Below are 21,885 nucleotides of genomic sequence, written 5' to 3' on the forward strand. Positions count from 1 at the left end.
AAAGCTGAAACTAAGTACAAGGAAACTGTATGGATCTTATTTATCATGTGTATGTACAAATACCAAGACACATAAGAGGCCCAAGGGCAAATTGTGAGAGTCTGTTCTTTCTTTTCACCATTTGAGGCATCTTCACCCTCGGAACCATCTTGCTGTACGAAAACATTTCATTTTCCAAAACCATACACTAACTTTCCTAAAATTCAGCATTACCATGTGGTTCTTAATATGGTAGTAACCCTCATTAGAAGGGTGGGGAAGAGGCTGCTTTCTGAACTCTTAAAAGTACTGTCTCTTTCCAGTTATTTCAGGAATAATTAAGTTGGAGGGGGAAGGGAATAATTCTGAAAGGCCATTTACCTTAGTAACTATCCAATTTTCCTAAATGTTCATTTCATTTACCTCTCTCCCTTCCCTTTCATATAACTTTTATATACTAACACCAAACTCTTTATCTTTTCTCTTAATTCTATCCAAAAACAGATACAATCTCGTTACCTGGTTTTATATTCTAAGTATATGCTCTTGTAGCATATTCTTCTGCATGTGGCAGTGGCCTTGCTTTTGAACACAATATCTAGCAACGGCAAAACACATTACAGCCCAGCTATGTCACCTGTACTCCAGAAAACCAATGTCGTTTCCCTAGAGTTTTGTAGCACCAGTAAAAATGTAACATATCAGAGTGTATGGATGAAAGAGAAGTTCTAAAATAAACACCAAATTCTCCATTAATTAAATTCTAACTAATCAGGATGGATCTAAAAGAAGAAAATAATGACAAGTTTTAAAGGTAGAATAAATTACAACTGGTTATTTTTAGAATACTTTTTTTTTTTTTTAATGACAAGGTCTTTCTTTTTTCTTTAAAGATTTATTTATTATATATAAGTACACTGTAGCTGTCTTCAGACACACCAGAAGAGGGCATCAGATCTCATCACAGATGGTTGTGAGCCACCATGTGGTTGCTGGGATTTGAACTCAGGATCTCTGGAAGAGCAGTCAGTGCTCTTAACCACTGAATTATCTCTCCAGCCCGACAAGGTCTTTTACAAGACCTAGGCTAGCTCAGAACTCACAATTCTGTATTAGTCTATTGGCAATATGTATGTGTCACCATATCTACACAGTAGAAAGAATACTTTGACTACTGTCTTTAATATATTAAAAATAGTTTGCAATCAGTATTATTTATAAACAAAATAAATATGTAAAAATATGGAATTATATGGCTTAAACCAGTAGTTCTGAACCTTCCTACTTTTTTGACCCTATAATATAGTTCCTCATTTGTGGTGAGCCCCAAGCATAAAATTATGTTTGTTATGTAAGTAATTTTGGAGACAGAAGTTTGACAAATGAGTCTCAATGCACAGGTTGAGGACCACTGGCTTAAAACTTTCCTCTTGAACTCTTACATAAATTCTGACGAGCTCTTCCTACAAAATTTGAGATAAAACCCACATTCCTGAAAAAGAGGAGCATAAATTGAGACCCTGGATTCAGATTCAGAACTCTGAAAGCATTCCTATGGAGAAACTATTAAATTATGTTGTTAGCAAATAGTATCTATTAACTGTAAATTATCATGGGTGTAAAGTTTTTCTGAGCAATACAAATGACCCAACCATCAACACTTTCAAGCTAGAAAGGGTAAATCAGGTAGTGGAGCAAGAAGACTTCAGTGGTTAAAAGCACTGGATGCTTTTCCAGAGGACCTGGGTTCTTCCCCAGTACCTACATAGCAGCTCACAACTGCCTATAACTCCAGTCTAGGACAACGAAACTCCCTTCTCTGGTCTTTGATGGTACTGACCTAATTAATGTTGTGCACATACATGCAGACAGGTAAGCCATTCACATGTACAATCTGCAGCTTTGGCATAGGCAGTGAGTGTGGAAGAATGCAAACACAACTGGTAGGGCTCTACAGTCAATGTGGAGCAGACAAGGGTACTCTGAACTCTATCTAGTATGGTTCCCACTAAGAATGAATGCAGAGGACAGAATCAAACAGCATACCAGAGACAGAAATCTGGGTGTTTAAAACTCATTTTGGCTTACCATCTAACGGTGCAAGTTTTTTCTTCAGGCAACTGACACAGAAAGGGAGAGCCTGTTTTATTAAGTCTGAAAACAAGATACTGAAGGCATAAAGAAGTACACACCCCATAGCAAGTCAGGGCCTCGCACATGCAGGAAGGTATTTAATAAACATCTGCACAATAATTGAACCTTTAAAACTCCTTTCTCCTACAATATTAAGTCAAGTTTCAAAGCTAAGTGACAATCATAAATCAAGCTGAGCCACATATATTATTTAAAAATATGATTAACAAAGATCTTCACGAAGCTCAAGATATTTTTTTGACTTTAAGTGTCAAAACTTTAATTTTAAGTACTTTAAATTCAAACGCATAACTGATTTTCAAAAAGAAAATAAAAAAAACTAAATCCTTCTAAATAAGATTTCCAATTACGTGTTCACTACTTCTTCAGTCAGCAAGATGTAAACCAAGGAGAGAAGACCAAAGTAGTAAGTTTCAACCTAATATGCAGTTACTCTGGCAGTGAAAAAAATACAGTCAAAGAGCCCATCAGTGGCCCTTAACAGCTTCCAGACACAGCACTTCCTCCACCAGGCTCCCTGCTGCTGGCACGGGCAGCCTGTTCTGAAGTGCTCCCTTCTCTCCTGGCTGTTAGATTCCCTCTCCTCTTCATCTTTTTTTCTTTTTTCAAAAGGTTCTGGGCATGATTCCAGATACCACCCACGTGGTGGTGAGGTGGGGGAAGAAACTTCAGTAACACTTGCAAATTTTCAGATAAAACCATGAGAAGCAGTTATTGCAAGCTAGAAATATTTCTTCAGCAACCTGAGATTAATAGACATAATCTCTCCTTGTATTAATAAAGCTTATCAGCGGTCTAAAGCTTAACAAAATCTTTCCCATCTAAAAATAGTAGGCTAGGGCAAGTAGCTTACTACTATGTGCAGTGCTCCTAACACCCCATCTCTCATTTGAAGTAGGCAGTGTTAACTCAAGCAAAGGCATAGTAGATAGTTAGCTGTCAGTAAGGTGGTACAGCAGCGCACAGATGCTTGATATTCTCATCCTCTCTGCCACCCTCAACAAGTCTCCCAGCAGCTGCTTTAGAATGTGGTGGCTCTGCCAGTTTCTTCCAGGAGTCTAACTCTACAGGTTCTTTCCAGCTAGCATCTGTTCCTCCCTTGGTGGAAGAATCTCACCATGCTGTTCACCTCTATGCTGTAAATAAGGATACCACTGCCAAAACAAACTTCTAGTTTCTAGTGAAACCAGATCTAATAGCAGCTTTCTGTTTGGGTTAAACTCAGTGTAGTTAAGTGGAAAAATATGGTAATTTGGATAAAAAAAAAAACCCAAAGACAACTGTAAAAGCATGGTTTGTATTTCTTCTTACTGTCATGACTTCCTCCAACCATTAGGTCTTCACTAGGGCGCTTTAGCATAAGGTAGTAAGTATAGAGAAGAAAGAAGGAAAAATAGACAAAATTCCCAAGTCTGAGGAAGGATGGGCTACACTGACCATTCTCCAAAGAGCACATTCAAGTAGATGTCTACCTGCTGCATCTTAGGCCCGTACAGTACGTATCGGTACAGTGTGCTATTTAAAGTACAACTTATGATGCTTGGACTGACTTCTCTGTAACACTGAGGCTCATTAGGAAAAGCTTGACGTAATAATTTGGCTTCATTACGATGGCTGTAGTGACAGAATGATCTATAAGATTATAGTACTTACTAAGACAAAGAGAACACAGATAACCCAAAAAAGTTATAAACTTCAAAAGGAAAACAATTTAATTATTTGTTTAGTTGATCTTAATACTTTTTACTACCCAAAGTTGAATTTACTTCTGAAAATGTATGGTCACACATTCAGAAGTAAATAGCTTAGCTGCCCTCCCTCCTTCCCATACCTAATTCAAATTTTCCTTTTCTCTCTTCAATTAGAGAAAACTAAAAGCTACCAGAACACAACTATGATCCCATGGTTAAGGGACAATGATTGGGACAATAGACAATGTGCATTACATTCTTTTAGTTAACATATTTGTTTGGCACTAAGTACCCACTTCATCCTATAGAAGATAGATGCAAGAAATAAGGTTCTCTAACATCTGAGTGTGTGCTCTGACTCTCATGCAATAATAGTTACAGATGGCTTTGCCATGAACTTCCACTACTCTAGGAACATGCTGGCTACTGTAATACACACAAACACGGAAGTCTATCTGTTGTGTCTTTAAAATCTAAGTAAATTTCAGGCCATTTTAGTGTGCTATCTTAAAGCAGCTTTTCAAATAGTTTAGGAAATATGATGACTTGAGTCTGTGTCTTGTCCAGATATTGTTTAATTTAATCCAAAAATTAGGCTACGCCAGACATCTTATTAACTTTGTTATTTCACATACCTATCTAACAGCTTTTAATTTCCTCAGGAAGGTTTTCTCCTAAGGGTGAAGAACTAGACTCAAAGGTAAACAGCAAGTACTAGTAAACAAATCATTAAGAAAGCATACCTTAGACTTAAAGGGAAGGAACAGTCTTTCTAACTACTGATCTTATCGGAGGGCCCAGTATTCCTCTTCTCGTTTTTCTGAGGCATTGAAAAACATATATATTCTGTCCCACTGCCTTCTCTGGCATATTGTGCACAGAATTTTGCTGTTTAGAAATTATGGGTAGCATATTCCTTAGGTAACAGCACTGAGCCAAAAAGACTATCCAAAACTAGAAAACTTAACAAGGACAATTACTAAGATGTATATTAAAACACTAAGGCTCCTACATCTTTTCTAATCCCTTCTCCATATATTTTTCAGCTAATTATTCCTTTTAAGACTCTCTTCCAAGCCCCTCTACCTTCTCAGAGGATAGAAAAGATGTTGAAACAGCCAGCCCCCCCCCCCCAATGTAGCATCTTTTCTTTGTGACTCCCATTTTAAATGTCTCCAAAACAACAATAAACACTAAACAATACTGTGAAACAAGAAATACCCAAGTCTTTCATTTCAATTAGATAAAAATAGTTTCCTGAAGGAAGGTTAGAGAGATGGAGCAATGGTTAAGAGCACTGGGTACTCTTCCGGAGGTCCCGAGTTCAATTCCTATCACCCATATGGTGATTCTCAACTATCTGTAATGGAATCTGATTCCCTTTTCTGGTGTGCATGGAAAAAAACAAACAAACAAACCTATATTATATTATATATATGTGTGTATTTTATATATATTATATATTTTTATAAAAATTTAATATATATTATATATTTTATAAAAATATATTTTATATATATATAAAATAAAAAAGGGGAGATTCCTTTTCTTTCCAATAACTTGCTCTCAAACACATACATCAGAGAATACTAACTGAAAATGGATCATTTTTGAGCTACAAAGCCAAACTAGGCACCTTCAGCCTCTTTCATTTCTGGTACAGAAACATTTTCTGTGACCTAGCAGGTTTTGGCTGTTCCCTGTCTTCTTCTGTCTCAAATTTCTTAAGTTCTCAGTCTCACCAGATGGGACCTGAGTTTCCAGGAGGGAGTGGGTGGGCAGCTGACTAATCACAACATACATATCCTTCCTCCACTGTACCCTTTTGTATGTCACCAATAACACTATGCCTTTCAAAATGAGACTCAACGTGATACTGTGTCAAGGTAGGTTAGTGTGAAGAGTGAGGTACTATCAGGCCCATATAGCTGAGACACTGAAACCATGAGAGACAACCCTTGAAAACTTCTCAAAGCACAAGTGGTTTTACCATCAGTCACTACTCCTTTTCCTCAAGAGACAACTCTTCACTGACTCTACTGTCTCCCTAAGAGCTGCAGTCAACTAAACATTTGCCAACTAAAGGTAAAAATAGCAAGTTAGTGGCTTTTTATTCTGTGTTTTTCGAAGGAGGTGTTCAAGTAGTACAGAGGTGGTCTTCCTAATCTTCTAAAAAAACACAATTAACACCATAATGTAAAACACATTCAGATCAACTTCCACGTCTACTTAGCCTCACCCTCATATCATGCTAGCTCACCCTCTCCTTACATAGTCACTGGCACCTCTAGATTTTAAGAGAAAATGAGGAGAGACTCCTGTTCCACAGAACATATCCATTACTTTACAAGCTGTTAGGAAAGACTTCCTCTCCTGGCACCACTGCTGGAGCTTTTATTTCCCCAGACTTATATTCTTAACAGGGGAAAAAATATTAAAAAAAAAAAAAAACCAGTATAATAAATAAGTGTATATGCTTGATTAAGAATGAATCTTTAAATCTTCATGTGGCATATACATATACTCACTCATATATGTGCACATACAGCTTCATATAATAGAGGCAAAAAAGAGTACAAACATGAAAATTCTAATAAATTCTTTGGAGTTCATCCAAGAATAAAAGAATTAAAATACTCTCCGACTGAATCTCAATGGCATTATAAAATTAAGACTAAGCTGAGTGTAGAGGTGCATGTCTTTAATCCTTTGCACTTGGGAGGCAGAGGCAGATAAATCTCTGTGGGTTTGGGGACCAGCCTGGTCAACATAGTGAGTTCCAGAAGAGCCAGATCTATATAGTAAGACCTTGTCTCAAAAACAAAGACAAACAAAAAACAAAACAAAACAAAACAAACTCCAAAACAACCAACCCAAAAAACAAAACCCCAACGTCCCCAAAAACCAAAAAAACCCCAAAGAAACAAACATAAAACTCCAAAAACAAACCCAAAAGAATAATAACTTTGCACATGTAAAAACATTTACTTTTACTATTGTGAATGAGGCAGGAAATGCACATGCTGCAGAGCACAGGAGGCATCAGAACACGTTTGAGAGCTCGTTTTCCTTACTGTTTGTGTCCTTTCACCTTTATGCGTTAGGGGCAGGGGAGGCTCACTGGCACACGAGACAGTAAATAAATAATTCGGTCACCTCCACTCTATAAACACAAAGGCAAGGAGATTTCCTTCAAGTTCTTATTATCCTTAAACAGTTCAGGAAGGATATAAGGTCCAAGTACTGTTTACTGGAAGCCTGCACAACCAATCTGATACGCTAGCTTAGATTTCTAACATTTCATTTTTTCCTTCATCTATTAAATGCTACCCTGACTTATAAAATAGACATAATCCAAGCTTTATACTTGTATCCAGAGTCTCACTTTCCTCCACTCTATTTTCAGTTGCTTCTGTATGTTTTCGAGTTGGCTTTCTTCCAGCAAATACATGTATACATTCTCATTTTCCTTCTCTTACTTTATCAAAAAGTATCAAGCTAAAATATACTGTACATTCTGTCCCTCTTTGAAAGTCAGTTGTTTAGATTCATAGAGCCTGTATTAAAAATCAGGTTATAAGACAGGGCAGCACATAGCTGTGTTCCCAGCTGAGGCAGAAGGATCACCAGTTCCAGGCTAACCTGGGAAAGACCAAGCTAGTTTACTATATTCACCTTTCTCTCTATGACAATGGCACCTTTAAGTAAAACTGGCACATTCTACTGCAAACCAGGTGGAGATGCTCCCTCCCTCCCTTTCCCTCTCCCTCTCTCTCTCTTTAAAGAGAAAGACTTGTCAATTGCTTACAAACAGGCCTATCTCCTACCAGTACACTTCACACAATGACTACCAGAGGAAAATTTAACAGGAAGCAAACAAATAGTGAATAGACCTAAAAAGATGCCCATTTGGTTCTCTGGCACCACTGAGTAGTAACTTAACCTAAAAGAGTAAGGTAATATTTAAAAGCAAATTCTTCTTCTTTGGTCTGAAGTATAGCTTATGTAGGTTTAAAAACCAATTACATTTTAAATTCATGCATTTGTTCAGTGAGTGAGTGAATCATGCTGTGAGTCAGCTCAGCATTTGGGAAGGCTAGACTTTGTCTAACTGGAGATGAAGAAATAATCTGCCAACTAGTGTTTACATGGCAGAACTATAAGCAGCTACAGATATGTGGCTGTCAAGTGTCAAGCCGATGAGAACTGGTGTTTTGAGCTCTGGGTTGACAAGACAGGACCTACATCACTTTTTTTTTTTTAAAGTTGTCATTCATTAGTTGCTTCCCATGAGCTTATAGGCTCAAGCTGTCAAAACATGAACAAAACAAATCTAACTTCCAGAAGCTCACGTTAACTAATAACTATGTAGCAACTGCAATTATTTCTAAAGGAGCCAATGGGACCTGTCACAATGTATCCTATAGCTGGGTTACATGTTTTCAATTTGAAATGATAAAGTGAAACCCCTACCTATCAGCTTCAGCTGATTTTAGTTCCCATACTTCAAGTTTACATAAAAAACTACTACTTTATGTGGCTTGTAAGAAGCAAGAAAGCCAAAAAAAGACCACCAGTTGTGGCTTCTCTGGAGTTGTTTTAAAACAAAAGTTACCTATCACTCCAGGATGAACAATGTGCAATATGCCACACATTCACCATCCTGACTAGCATATGTATGTTTGGGTTTTCCTGAGTCCTGCCCTGTCTTCTGTTGTTTTCTAAGCAGTGGTATGTGCAGAGCTAATACTGCAGAGCGAACCAAAATAAACATTAAATTTTGTTTAAAAAGAGCTATTTTCTCAGTAAGTAACACTGCTGGGATATCAGTAATCTAAACAATTTTTAATTAAAAAAAAAAAAAAAAACTCCTGATATACAAAGCACAAGCCTCATAACACAGGGAGTACTAAAATAGAATTTTTACTTAAGGCTGATGAGAAAATAAGTTTAAAAGTAACATGTACTAGTATGTTAAACAATAAAATCATTAATATCAGGGTGGTGATAGGGCTCAGTGGGATATGGTGAAAGCTACCAAGTGTGACAGAACAGAGTTCAATCCTATGACAAATATGGTAGAGAACCAACTCCTGCAAGCTGTCCTCTGACAAGCATACCCACCCACATACATACAAAGAAATAAAAACTAATAAGATTCTAAATACCCAGATTTTCTTGACTTTCTTACTTACATTGTCTGTCTTAAATTAAAGCTGATGGTTTACAAAATAATTTGTTATTTTCAACAACTAGCATTATCTAAGGGCTGCATGCTCACAGATACAAAAACAGGATGAGTAGCAGTTGGGATTACATGATTTGCTTAAGGTGACTTGACATTGAAATGTAAAAGAGCAAAAACTAAAAACAAAAACCCCAAACAAGCCACAAGCTCAGTAGCATTTCTTCTTTTAGAACTAGGTGGGGAAAGCAGTCCCCAGCTGTTTCAAGGACTAGTCTACTCAAGGCAGTGGTTGCAGAAAGGCTGAGAATAATTCCAGCTCTGAGAATAATTGTGAGCTCTGAGGAAAGCAAACAGTTCTTTCAGAACATATATTTTACAATATGTGAAAGACAAGGAAAAGGAAAAAGGAAGGAAGGAAGGAGGGAAGGAAAGAAGGAGGGAAGAAGGAAGATGTTTTATGCTGCTAATGCCCTGAGGTTAAGATGCTACAGTGCAGAACAGCAGGATTTAAATTCAAACCCCACAGGCAAAAAGCTCTGCTCTGATTCTTGCTTCCTTGTTACAGTGTAGACAATGTATGGGCAACCCAACACTTCCTATTTATATCTCAACTATCAGTATTAGTATAGGGAAGACCCCAATTTAGTGTGGTTAAAATTGACTACTGATTTGTATGTGTATGGGAAGAGGGTTTACCTGAGAAACTCAGTAAATATTTTCAGGAGGTACCATACTTTAAAATATGTAGTTGTATATTTTAAATGCAGTTTTTAAAAAAATGTAGTGCTAAATGGTGAAGGAACCTTTCTCTTAAATGCTAACATTTAGCACAGAGAGCAGTCCCTGAAATTGTAAAGATTCTGTAGTAAAACACTCAAAAAAGCACCCTGTGCAAGTCACTTTCAATCATAGAATATGTTGGAAAGACCCAGCATAGTTAAATCTTCACAATATAAAGTTATACTGTCAGACATGCTGGCACAGACCTTTATCACTGGGAAGGCAGAAGCAGACAGATCTTTTTGAGTCACAGGACAGTCTGGACTACAAATTAAGTTTCAGCCAGAGTTACATAATGGAGACCCTATCTCAAAGAGATCCCAAGTTTAATTCCCAGAAACCATATATATGATGGCTCACAACTATCTGTAATGGGATCAGATTCCCACTTCAGGTGTGCACGGAGAGAAAGCACGTTTAAATGTAAAGTATATGAATAAATAAATCTTTAAAAAATATATTTAATTTGGCTAAGGTTAAAATAAAAACAGTTGTCACCAATAAATTCTTACTTCCTAATATCACAAGGCTACAGAACCATATTAAAAGGCTATAAAGCTATTACTTTTGTTGAAATCATCTACTTTTAAGTAACGTGATATGTGATTAATAAATCTTGGTTTCATTACTATGTTAGGCATGTTAAGTACTTATCTAAATAATCTCTTATGTAGAATCTAAAAAGCCAAACTGAAAGGGGGAAAGATCCCAGGGTTGAACACAGGATGCACAATTCGGATGTACTAAAATGAATACACCTATTAGGTCTATCCTCAACCTCCCCAATGCTGCAACACTTTAATAAATTCCTTCATGTTGTGGTGACCCCCAACCAAAAAAATATTTTCGTTGCTATGCCATAACTGTAATTTTGCTACTGTTACGAAACTTAATGTAAATACCTGATATGTAAGATGGTCTTGGGCCACCCCCATAAAAAAGGTTGTTGGACCCACAGGTTGAGAGCTTTCTGGAGAGCAGCTGGGATGCACTTTCAGCAACAGTATGGCTAGCAGCGTGCTCAACTTTTCACAAAAACAGGGAGGAAATAGTTATGTTAACTGGCTTGATCAGTCATCTTTTGACAGTGTGTGCAAATATCACAGTATAGCACTGTACCCTTTGAGTACATTTAATTTTGCCCATTATATCTTTAGAAAGCTGAAAAAATTAATGAAGAAAAATAAAAACTGGAGTATCAGGTTACAGGTTGGATAGAACTGTAAAATAGATTTTAAAAGCCCCAGGAAGTGAGGTTTAAAGTTCCTTTGGTCATTTAAAAATATTTATTTTTATTTTTCTGTGTATGAACAGATGTGGGCCTTGAATCCTTTGAAGCTGGAGTTACTGGCAGTTGTGAGCTGCCTGACTTAGGCACTGGGAATGAGACTCCAGTCCTCTGGAAAAGCAGAGAATGAATGCTCAAAACTGCTGAGCCACCCACCACTCCAGCCAGTAAGTAAAGATAACTGGTATATGATTACATCCCCTTAGTTTTAATGCATCACTAAGCAAACCATGAAATATCCTTATGTTAATAGCAGGCTTCCTGTTTTCCCACAAGAAAGCAGAACTGGAACCAGACTTCTCTGGGGAGGGATGAGGTTCTGTTAATGGGACCCAAGTCTACACACACACACACACACACACACACACACACACACAGTTAGCTTGGGACACTCTTATAATACCCCTTATTTGGCAGTCTTTCAGTAATGGGCATGGAAAGTTCTCAAAACCTTAAATAATAATCCTCTAAGAACTTCCTTCAAGTAAAGGAACATTTGGGCTGTGGTGATCCTAAGGTCAGCTTAGCTAAGATCCAGTCTCAACTGGATATGTCCACCTACTGAGTTCTTTTTCAGTACCCCAAAGGAGTTTCATCCTTGCTCCTGCAGCACTTAACCTGAGGGAGGCCTGGCCATTCTTTCACAGCAAACACCAGTGCCATATTAACACTGGCTTTAGCTGGTAATATCGGCTTATATCTTTCCTCCCTAGCACATGCTTCTGATCTATTCTTTAATTAAATCCATAACTCTTCAATAATTAACTATACCATCTGGCTTTTCTTCTGAAGTCAGAATTTCACCAAATTTTTCAAATGTTTCTTGAAATCTTTAAAATACTATTATTTTCAGTCTAAGAGTTTATAATATAAACTAACAAGTTTAAACTCTCATATTTTGACTTGACCATCCAGAAACTAGAATGTGTAAGAATTATACTTAGCATTTCAAAAATAATCTAGACTCAAGAAATAGTACTGGCTTAGTAGAGAGGCCTGGTGTTCCCTATGTTTTTCTTTAGATACTCTCCTGTACCCTTTCATAAATGCCTTCCTGTTTTGATAAAGACTGTTTAGGAGATAAAGTTCAAAGAACACAGCTCAGGGCTTTCTTTGACCCTAACACATCCTTAATTCTAGATAAGCAATCATTCCAGGTGCTTAGGCAGCCTCGGTCCAAGTACAGGCTTCAAGTTAACAAATTTCCCTTCTATTTAGATTATTTTATTTGCTGTTTTTTTTTTTTTTTTCTTCCTCTCTCTCTGGATATGTACATAGCTGCTCTAAGAGTGCTCTAAAGGGTAAGGAAGTCTGTAGTGAATTTAAATGCCCTAAATAATGCTGTGGGAACTAAGCTCTATGGATCTGTGGCTGTGTCTAGCACAGGTCCTATAACAGGAATACTCGAGCTTGGCCTCTGCCCCAGACTTACTCTGAATGTGAGGGAAGTGGTAGTAGGTTATTTTTCTGATCTCGCACATGGGGTGCAAAAACCTCTTCCTTGGGAGATGGGTCACTTGCATAGGTAGTGGTTGTACTCCTACCCCAACATCTAATTTCAAAATAATTTTGGCAGCTTGTTCATTCAAAATGCCAACCCATTCTTACCCTACCTTCAGGTCCTCTCCTACTGTGAATAAGTATGTCTAATTTAGAGCCCAAATAATAAATACTCTGAAAAAACTCCCTTTGTGACAGGTATCTTTCACACTCCAACCTCATGAAAGGTACTGATTTGACAAGCAATCTAAGGAGGACCTGAAAAAGCAAACAATTATACTAAGTTTGCCAGGCTCTTGACAAAGCACCTCAAAAAATGCAGGAAATAAATGAGTTAACTATGCTTTGCTCCAAAATAAAACAAGGGAAAGGAAGTGGAGAGGCTACTTTTAATACTAGCTAAATTTGATAGTACAGACCATGCATTTGATAGATCCATAAAAGGGTTAAGGGAACATGAGTCTATCTAAACAAAATAGAATGTTTTTTTGTTTATTTATTTTTAAACATGGTTTAGTTCAACCTTAGCAAAAACTGGCACTATGCTCTCATTCCAAACATGCCAACTTTCAGCTAATCCCCTCTCTATGGAATCAGAAAAGAATGTGCATAATTATGAATCCCATATTCCCCAAATAGGAAAGGTTCTAATTCCCGAACGCCAGGGCTAAGATTACTTTCATCAATCACCCATTCTCAATTACAAACCAGCAGACAGGGGACTTCTCAATACAAGTGTTTTCCCTGTACCCTTTAGAACCTGGAAGCATCCTTTACCCCACTTACACCAAGAACCAAGTAAGTCTTTGTCAACCTTGATTTACTCCCAACTGGCAAATAAGAACAGAAACCACCTCCAGAGTAATGTTTGCTCCTGGGAAATACTGGAGAAGGGGTGTAGTGAGGTCAGCCCCTCCAGGATTTGTTTTTCCTTGGACTCACAGCTTATTACAGTGAGAACACGATGTCCCCAATCAACTTAGTCTCTTTCTGTTACAACCCTGAAGCAAACAGATTCTACAGCAGCTACAAGGCTGTTACCAAGGTCACTGTATTGATCAGTGTAATTAAGATTCACAATTCATCAAGTCCAGCACAGCAAGCCAGCTGGGTCACTCTCTTCATAATAAGCCAACACTGGGAATCTTCCTGTCTTGCTTGCTAAGAAGTTTGGTGCTGACGCTGGCACAAAAAACTCAAGTACTGAATGAGAAGCTGGAACCACCTGGACACGAACAGGAAACTGACTCTGTTACCAGAGTAACTGCATGTATCTGCCATCTCTATAAAGCACTTATTTCACTTTTCAAATCAGGAAATTTTCAAAGTCTCCCTTTCCCCCAAATCTTGCCAAAGTCACACATTTTACGTAAACACCACAAAATGTAATGCCAACTAGAACCAGAAGTTCATGGTTCGGACAGCACTGGCCCATATCCAGAAGACTGTAATTCTAAAGGTGTGTTTCAAAGCTAAGTGCACATCAGACGGGTGTCAAGTTCACCTTTTGGGTCAGCTGGATGGACACCCAGCATTATACAGTATGAAAGCAGGAACATTTGCTCAGCATTGCTAGCAAGGCTGTTGATATTGTCAGAGCCCTACCATACACCCCAAATCTAGCTATTCAACTTTTCATTTTTTTCGCTCAAACTTGCAACTAACTCCCTGGGGACAAAGTTTCTTAAATCCAAGATACCAGTTTTAACTCTGAGCAGAGGGACCCCAGTGCTTAAAATGTTTGCTCCAATGGTGAGAATTTCAAATTGGATCCCTTATTACATGTAAGGATAGCTCTAACCCAACTAACTGCTTTGTTTCCATGCTACTAAGCTAATAAATGAGGAGGCCATGTAGTGTGTATTCCTTTTTCTCCTGTACCTTCCAGTGCCTGCATTAGAAAACATCTACTAAATGAGTGGAGACTCTCATCACGTTCTCTCCTGTGGTCCCTAGTCTGCCTTATCCATCCATAGGGAGGTATCAATTTGTAAAAACAGCTCTGGCAAGTCAGTCACTACATGAGTCCAACTTAGTTTCTCCTGGAGACAATTCATCACAGTATTTGATCCAATAAACATTCATCAGCAGTACTGTGTGTCAGACTATGTATGTGTGAAACATGGGCCTCAATTTCAATAAGTTCTATCTAGAGAAATCAAATGGTAAGATTCAATTGTATCAGCTCAGTATTAAGAATAATTTTAAAAGTATAGTTTCCTATTAAGAGAAGTAGAGCTGAGATAGTACTTACCCACAGTTGCTGAAAATATGGTTTCTGTGTATAAAATTTCTGAGTTATACTCTCAAGACACTAATGAGTCCCAAAGAGGAGGGTAACAATACCAACAGCCCCAGCTTTATTCCAAACCCTAAAGACAAAGTACAAGCTAGAAACATTAAAAAACAAACAAACAACAACAACAAAAACGGACTCTAGATCTATAAAGATACTATGCTTAGAAGGCTTAAAGCAAGGTTTTAAAGTCAGGATCTATGAATGAGTTTCAGGCAGCCCTATTAAACCCTCCAGAAGTAAATATGTATTTTTGTGTTCCTCTGAATTTTCATAAGGACAGAAACAATGGTTTCATGAAATTCTTCAAAGATTAAGGCTCAAAAGATTAAGAACCATTTTGCATAGTCTCTAATGCAGCAACTACCAAAGGCATTTCCTCAGACAGGCTGAAGTGAGACTAGTTCTAATTCTCTGCCCTCTACACATACTCTGTATGTAGACACCTCTTCTAGGCTTAGAAACATAGATGAGGGTTTACATTTTAAAAATTCAAAATAAACTTCTACATCTTCAAGATAACATTAATAATCTGATTAAATGCAACTAAACAGTAAAAGGACTACATAGAACCTAGGCTAAATGTTAATATGCCACTCAGCAGAATCCTGTGTCCTTCCTCCTCAGATGTCAGAACATGTCCATCAAAGTAGATTTCATCAATAAATTAGGGATTGGGAATTATTTATGGAAAACCAATAATCTGACACATGTCAATTTCTGAAGATCCAAAGACAGTTACTGTCTGTACTACAGTAATGTAGCAGATTTGTTCTGAATAACTGCCAACATTAAGCAGGGTTCTTCTTCAGTGTTGGCACACTGTATACTTCTTCTGGTTACTATACTACCTGAAACCACTTAGAAGTTGTGAATAAGCTTTATCATGTAAGTTATACCACAGCAATCAATGTGGTACCATGAAAACTGCCTTTTTAATTCTGGGTCAGAAAAAAAAAATGTCTTCCATTATTTCTCATGTCTACTATGGGACAAGACTATGATTCTTTTCATGTTCTTCTAGATGTTAGGATGTTTTATGGAGTTGCTTATGATAATCTGTATCACTAATTATCTTAGCTTTCAAGGTTAACTATACTTTCCCATTATTTCTTAAGGTTTTTTTGTTTGTTTTTAAAATTGGATATTTTCTTTACTTATATTTCAAAAGTAAGTAAAACCCTTTCCCATCTAGAATTCTACTATCCCATTCCCCCCCTCCCCCGCCTCTATGAGAGTGCTCTCATACACATCCACCCACCCACCCATTCACTCCCTCCCACCTCCCTGCCCTGGCATTCCCCTACACTGGGGCATTAAGCCTTCCTCTTGTTGATGCCCGATAAGGCCATCCTCTGCTACATATGCAGCTGGAGCCATGGGTCCCTCCATGTGTACTCTTTGGCAGGTGGTTTAGTCTCTGGGAGCTCTGGGATTATTTCTTAAGTTTTATCTTCCCAGTATATGGCATTTATGCCTCCTACAAACCACAACAAATGTTCACTGAAAAGAAGGGACAGGGCCAGCGAAATGCTCAACAGGTAAAGACATTTGCTACAAACCTGATAACCTGAGTTTGAGCCCCTAAACCCACAAGGTAGAAGGAGAGAAGAGACTCGTGTAAATCATCCCGACCCTTCCATAAATTAATGTATTAAAATTTTAAGGAGTAAAATATACTTAAAAAATTACTGTTATCTTAACTTCCAAATGTCTGTAGTGTCACCCATTCCAAACAAAAGATATTTATTAGGCAAATGCAGAAACTGAGGCACATGAGTTATTCACTTAAGTGAATTACAATTAATAGTAGTTGGCTTCTTGACTGCCAAATATTCAAGTCTTGAAACAAACCAACAAGCCCTGTAATATCCACAGCACTGGAGTAAGCATCCAAGAATACAAACTGGGTATCATTATAGTTGGAGAATATGACATAATTTTGCTTGATGGGCATATGCTGTACCTCAAACAAAGCAAACAGTAATTAAAACTGGCAACAAAAGCATACTAGAATCTGACTGATTGAGAAGCATTAAAGTCACCTATGGCCCCAAGAATGTACTCAATTCCAGAGGGGCCTCAGGAATGGGAATGATCAAAAAATTACCTGGTTTAGAGTCAAGCTGGGATCCTTCTGGATGAAAAGCTACATCATTTTAAAGAGACCTTTTTCTCACACTATTCAGTACCATGCCAAGTTCTCCTGCACCCTCACCTTTTCCATATTTTATCACATTATCACATGGAAGAGGTTCAAAGTGATCAAAGTCATAATGTCTAGAAGCTGGAATTCTGAGAGGGAATAAAAAACCTAAACCAGATTACTCAGAATTTACATGTCCTTGACTAGTCCTTAATTGGTCCATTAATTAAATAAATGACTCTTATCACCATCATTAAGGGAAGGTAATTAGTCATCATAATGCATTTTAATATAAGTACAATGTACATACCACACAATAAAGCTCAAAGAACAAGATTAATAATATGAGGACACATATACTAGCAAATGGAAATTTACAACAGGGTCTTCCCACACTCCTGGCAGAGACTTGCTTATTTTAGCTAATGGAATATAGGTCTCTAAAGTCATTAGCACTTGGCTTCACAATAATACTCATTTGTGATATTCCTCTCTGAAAGAGGAACAGAAAAGGGATATTTACTGCTGTTGGCATTCAGCATCTCAGTTACTGGTTAGCCAGATTGGCAATTAACAACTGAATACTATATGCAAGGTACAGAGCTAGGCTCCATAGATACAATGGTAAACAAAGAGTCCTTGCCCCTAGGAGTTTACATGTATAAAACAGATTTTGGCTTATCAATATTGACTTGCAAGAATATAGTTACATTGAAAGGAAAAAAAAAAAAAAGACACAATAAAAATGACCAATGCTCTCTGGAGTACCTAGACAAAGAAGGTGGGCTTATGGTAAGAGATGAGTCAGGGATTAGCTATCAGGGTTTCCAATTCTTTCCCTTAACTCATCTGAGGTACTGCACGTAAGCATTTTGCTTGTAAGAACTCTAACTTTGTATTCAAATAGTGCAGACTGCAAAAGGTCATTTCTTCAACAAAGCAGTTAGGGGAATGAGAGCAATAAAAATGAGGTCAACTGGATCCCTTAGGATTATGGGACCGTCTATAAACCTTTTAAAGATGTAATTAGTAACAATCTCAATTTTGTGAGGAAACAGAGATAAAGCACACAGTGATGCCTTCTTTTTTCCCCCGAGACCAGTCAATTAGTGTCCTGGAGGAAAATAAATAAAGCCTTCTCAGTCACTGAGAGCAGCTTAACTAGTTCAGGTGTGGGGACGCTGGGATTAACTGTCTCTGTAAACCTTGCTCTGAATTTATACCATCCTTGAACCCCACAAATACCATAAGGAGGATTAGTTTTGAAATGACTTTATACAAGAGGGAAATATTTAGAAAAGTCACTTCTCTGCTAAGGTTCTTTGGCACCAGGTTAGAGGAAGGTCAAGAGAATGTTTGACCAGTTTCCCAGTCCCACCACTGAGAGAGCTAGTTAGATTCAGTCCTCCATAGACCACCTTTTCTAAGGGCAATGCATGGATGTCCTTTGAGCTCAATTCTCAGCACAATAGGCTGAACCTGTTCTGCTCCAGTAAGTGCAGTAAAGAATGAGCAATCATTTCTTACCACCCACCTCTCCAACCCACCCAGGCTTCTTTCTGGAGGGATGTCTAAGTGATCTCTTCACATGACTGGGATCAACCTGCATCCATGACAGTGTCTACTGTCACCAACCTCTTAATTTTCCTTTCTCCCATACTTCCTAGCAAGTGGAAGACTGAAAGGTAAATATGTTTGCCTTTCAATCTCTTGTTGCTTTTAGAGCCTTCAGCTGCATAAACCAGTTCATACAGTTCTTTCCTCTTGCCTCTAAGCTATCACGCAGTTGTTGGTCAAACGGCCAATTCTCCTCAAGTGATGCCTTGGAAAAGCGCTGCCTGATTTCCCCCACTCACCTGAGGGGAAATTGCCTGCACACCCTCATCCCCTGGACAGGTCACAGGGGTCAGCTGAATCGTTCACCCCCTCCCAATCTCGTCTTCAAGGCCCTTCATCCAGGAAAAGTCAGTCGCGAATTTAAGGCCTGGCCCTGTCGGGCTTCAGAAAGATCCAGGAGGAATCCGGCCGGGGACAAAGAAAAGCGAGGTCAGAGCGGCCTCTTTGGCTCCAGATAGGCCCATCGCAGCTCACCGGCCACCCCCTACATCGTGTCAGTGGTCCTGAGCACCCCAAACCCTAGCCTGAAGCCCTGAACTACCCGAGTCCGGGCCCGGGGCTTGCTCGCGCCCCTTCCGCGAGGGCCCTCACCGCCACCCAGAGCCCCGCACCTTCTTGGGAGCCTTGGTGACTGTGGCCATGAAGGAGTACTTCTCGGCGTCCTCGATCTCCTTGGCCTGTTTCAGCTCCTCCCCGACACCGGGCAGAGGCATCGCGTCAGGCATCGACATCCCCCGGCCGGCCCGGCCCGCGGCTAACCCGCCGCCCCCGCCTCTTTCCCTCACGGGCGCCCGCCCTTCCGCGCGGCACCCTCGGCCACGCGCTCTCCCGCCTTCCCGCCAGGCCCCGCGCCGAGCTGCTTGGGCTTCCGAAGGGCTGTGACCCACGCGCCTTGTCGGCTCCTCAACCAAAGACTGCCGGACAGCGACGGCGGCCAAAGAACTAGAAGCAACAGCACGCTCCGACCTGCCCGCGCAGCCACCTCCGCCACACGCAAGCACGCACGCAAAGTAAGGGTAGAGGGTGGAGACGCCACGTCAAGTACTGGCAGCTCCAAAGAGGGTGGGAAAAGAGGTGGGGAGAAATGGCGCACTCTGCTGACGTCACCAAGCTGGGCCGGGCCGCAGGAACCGCCCCGCCTTTTCTGCTCTCGGGTCATCAGCTTCCCAGGGTGGGTAGTTATACCTTGTCTGCCGCCAGGTGGTGCCATCAGCCCTATTGAGCCGTGTTTGGTTCCTATAACGATGCCACAAGACTAAGGGTCTTGGGACCACCAATTCTCCAGAAGACCTCGGAATGGGGAGGTGGCAGGGCGTCGGGGATCGGGAAGATTGCGTATCAAAAGCGATGTTTGGGAGCATAAGCCAGAGTCCTACCGGACACATTTCACGGCCCTCCCTGGGAAAATTCAGTGTTGGAGACCTATTCACTACTCCCTGGCGGCCCACACGCACCCTTGGCCCTTTGGACCAGAAGCCCATTTCCAGGGGACAGTGTTTGCTTTTTGACTTCACAGGGGGCAGAACAAGCTGAGAGCAGTCTGGTTTCTACACAACCCTTTATGACCTCCATCACCATGTCCTCCTGGGCCTTTTCTGTTTACAAGACCTTCAGGCTTCAGTGCTGTTGTGAAGAGGTCATTAAGATAAGGTTGATGGGTGGGTTAGAGGGCAGAGAACAGGGCAGATTGAGAAAAAGTCCCGGCCAAATTTGTTCTCCTGCTCCATGCTCTCTCTAGGCAGTAGTCTCTCCCTGCCAGCTCCACTCACAGTGAATGTTGCAAGCGTAGGGCGTTCAGTTTGGACTAGCACCGTTTCTATATTTACTGCGTCCAAGTCCCCGTATAAAAGCCCTGGGATGGTAGAGGTATATGTGGCATATTTATGTTTTCCAAGAACTCATTCATTTGAGAAGGAAAGCTTGTTTGTAAGCTGGGGTCAACTGAGGCATCTTAGCCTTTGAAAGTCACTCAGATGACATTGGCTCCAATTCCTACGTCCTGTGGAAAGTACAATGTTGTCCCCAGGATTTCTGTGAATTACTGAGGGGACTTAGTTTTTCATGCTCACTTCTGGTCCTAGTTTGCTGTCTCATCTGAAATTTTGTTCACTATTCCAGTCTTCTGACTGTTTCTTTAGCTCTTGTAGTCACATCAGCCCCTTTCTCTTTCAAACTCTCACTCTTAAACCACAAAAATGAGGCTATAACATGTAGCAGAACTCTTAATGAAGGTTTGTGGGTCACAGGGGAGAGGTTACATCACATAGCAAACAGTCTTCAATTACATTTCTGAAATGTTCCGAAAAGCGATTTCAGCCGTCTCACCACTGGGATTTCTCAATGCCCACAATCTCCCTCAAAGCTCTCTAGTACACTACACATCTAGCTGCCTCCTGTGACTCCTTTTTCATTCCTTTGCTTCACCCTTCTCTCTTGGGTAGACTCTGAGAAGCCAGATGCTTCTCTACTATGCTGAGAGTAAGTCTTCCTGAGCACCTTTCCCCTAATTTACTAAGTCCATTCTTCTATATCCAGCACCTCACTGGGTTGTGGGTTGTTTGTGATAGGGTATCAATGTAACCCAGGCTGGTCTTGATCTCTTATCCTGTGCCATCATTCCTGACTTAACCGGGTTTTAAAGACTCAACTTCATCAAGAAAAAAAGTGGTCTTAAAAGACACTACCCATCCTCCAGTACTGGTTTGGGCTCAAGGTTGGGGAAGGTGTGAACTAGTTATTTTTGGAACCACTGAATTCTTCCTGTGAGAAGCCTGTAGAAGTTTGAAGAGGCTGCTGAAGTACCTAGAAGGACCACTATGTTAGTGTTCCCTCATGTGCCCACTCTTCGGAGCAGTCAGACTTCTCTCCTTGGGAATTCTATGGCCACAGGGGGCAGAGAAATGAAACCAGAACACTAAGCTCATCCACACAGGGCTAGGCAGGCCCCTTTCTCCTGAGAGCTGGGGCCTGGGAACCACAGCTGGCTCACTCAGGAGCTTCCATCGTTTTGGTTTTGTCCAAACTATTGTTGGAGTCCTTGGATTCAATTCAGCTGAGTCTTTGGAAATCAGATAGGAACTCTAAGTCCCCTGAATTAAAACAAATATATGTCTTGAGATAAATAATTGTTTAACAAGCACTGGCATATCTATATTTTGGATTTGATTTTTAAAACAATTTTTTTTCTCCAGGTGCTTTGTACTTTCTTTGTGCATTTTGGCCACCAGGCTGTGAGCTTCCTGGATA

General features: G+C 39.8%; 1 protein-coding gene across 3 annotated transcripts in view; it reads right to left on the reverse strand.

Moving 5' to 3' along the window:
- The window catches only part of AHCYL1 (adenosylhomocysteinase like 1), a gene marked incomplete at its 3' end in the record, with an annotated part of 33,634 nt that extends 14,059 nt beyond the window's left edge, over nt 1–19,575 (reverse strand). For all 3 annotated transcript variants that reach the window (XM_080915477.1, XM_080915478.1, XM_080915476.1), the window contains exon 1: nt 19,251–19,575. In XM_080915477.1, the coding sequence (XP_080771603.1) occupies nt 19,251–19,370 (120 nt within the window). In that variant the 5' untranslated portion in view covers nt 19,371–19,575. The remainder of the gene's footprint in view (nt 1–19,250) is intronic.
- Nucleotides 19,576–21,885: the final 2,310 nt, after the last annotated feature.

This window comes from Micromys minutus, assembly GCF_963924665.1.
Source record: "Micromys minutus genome assembly, chromosome: 4".
Lineage (NCBI taxonomy): Eukaryota > Metazoa > Chordata > Mammalia > Rodentia > Muridae > Micromys > Micromys minutus.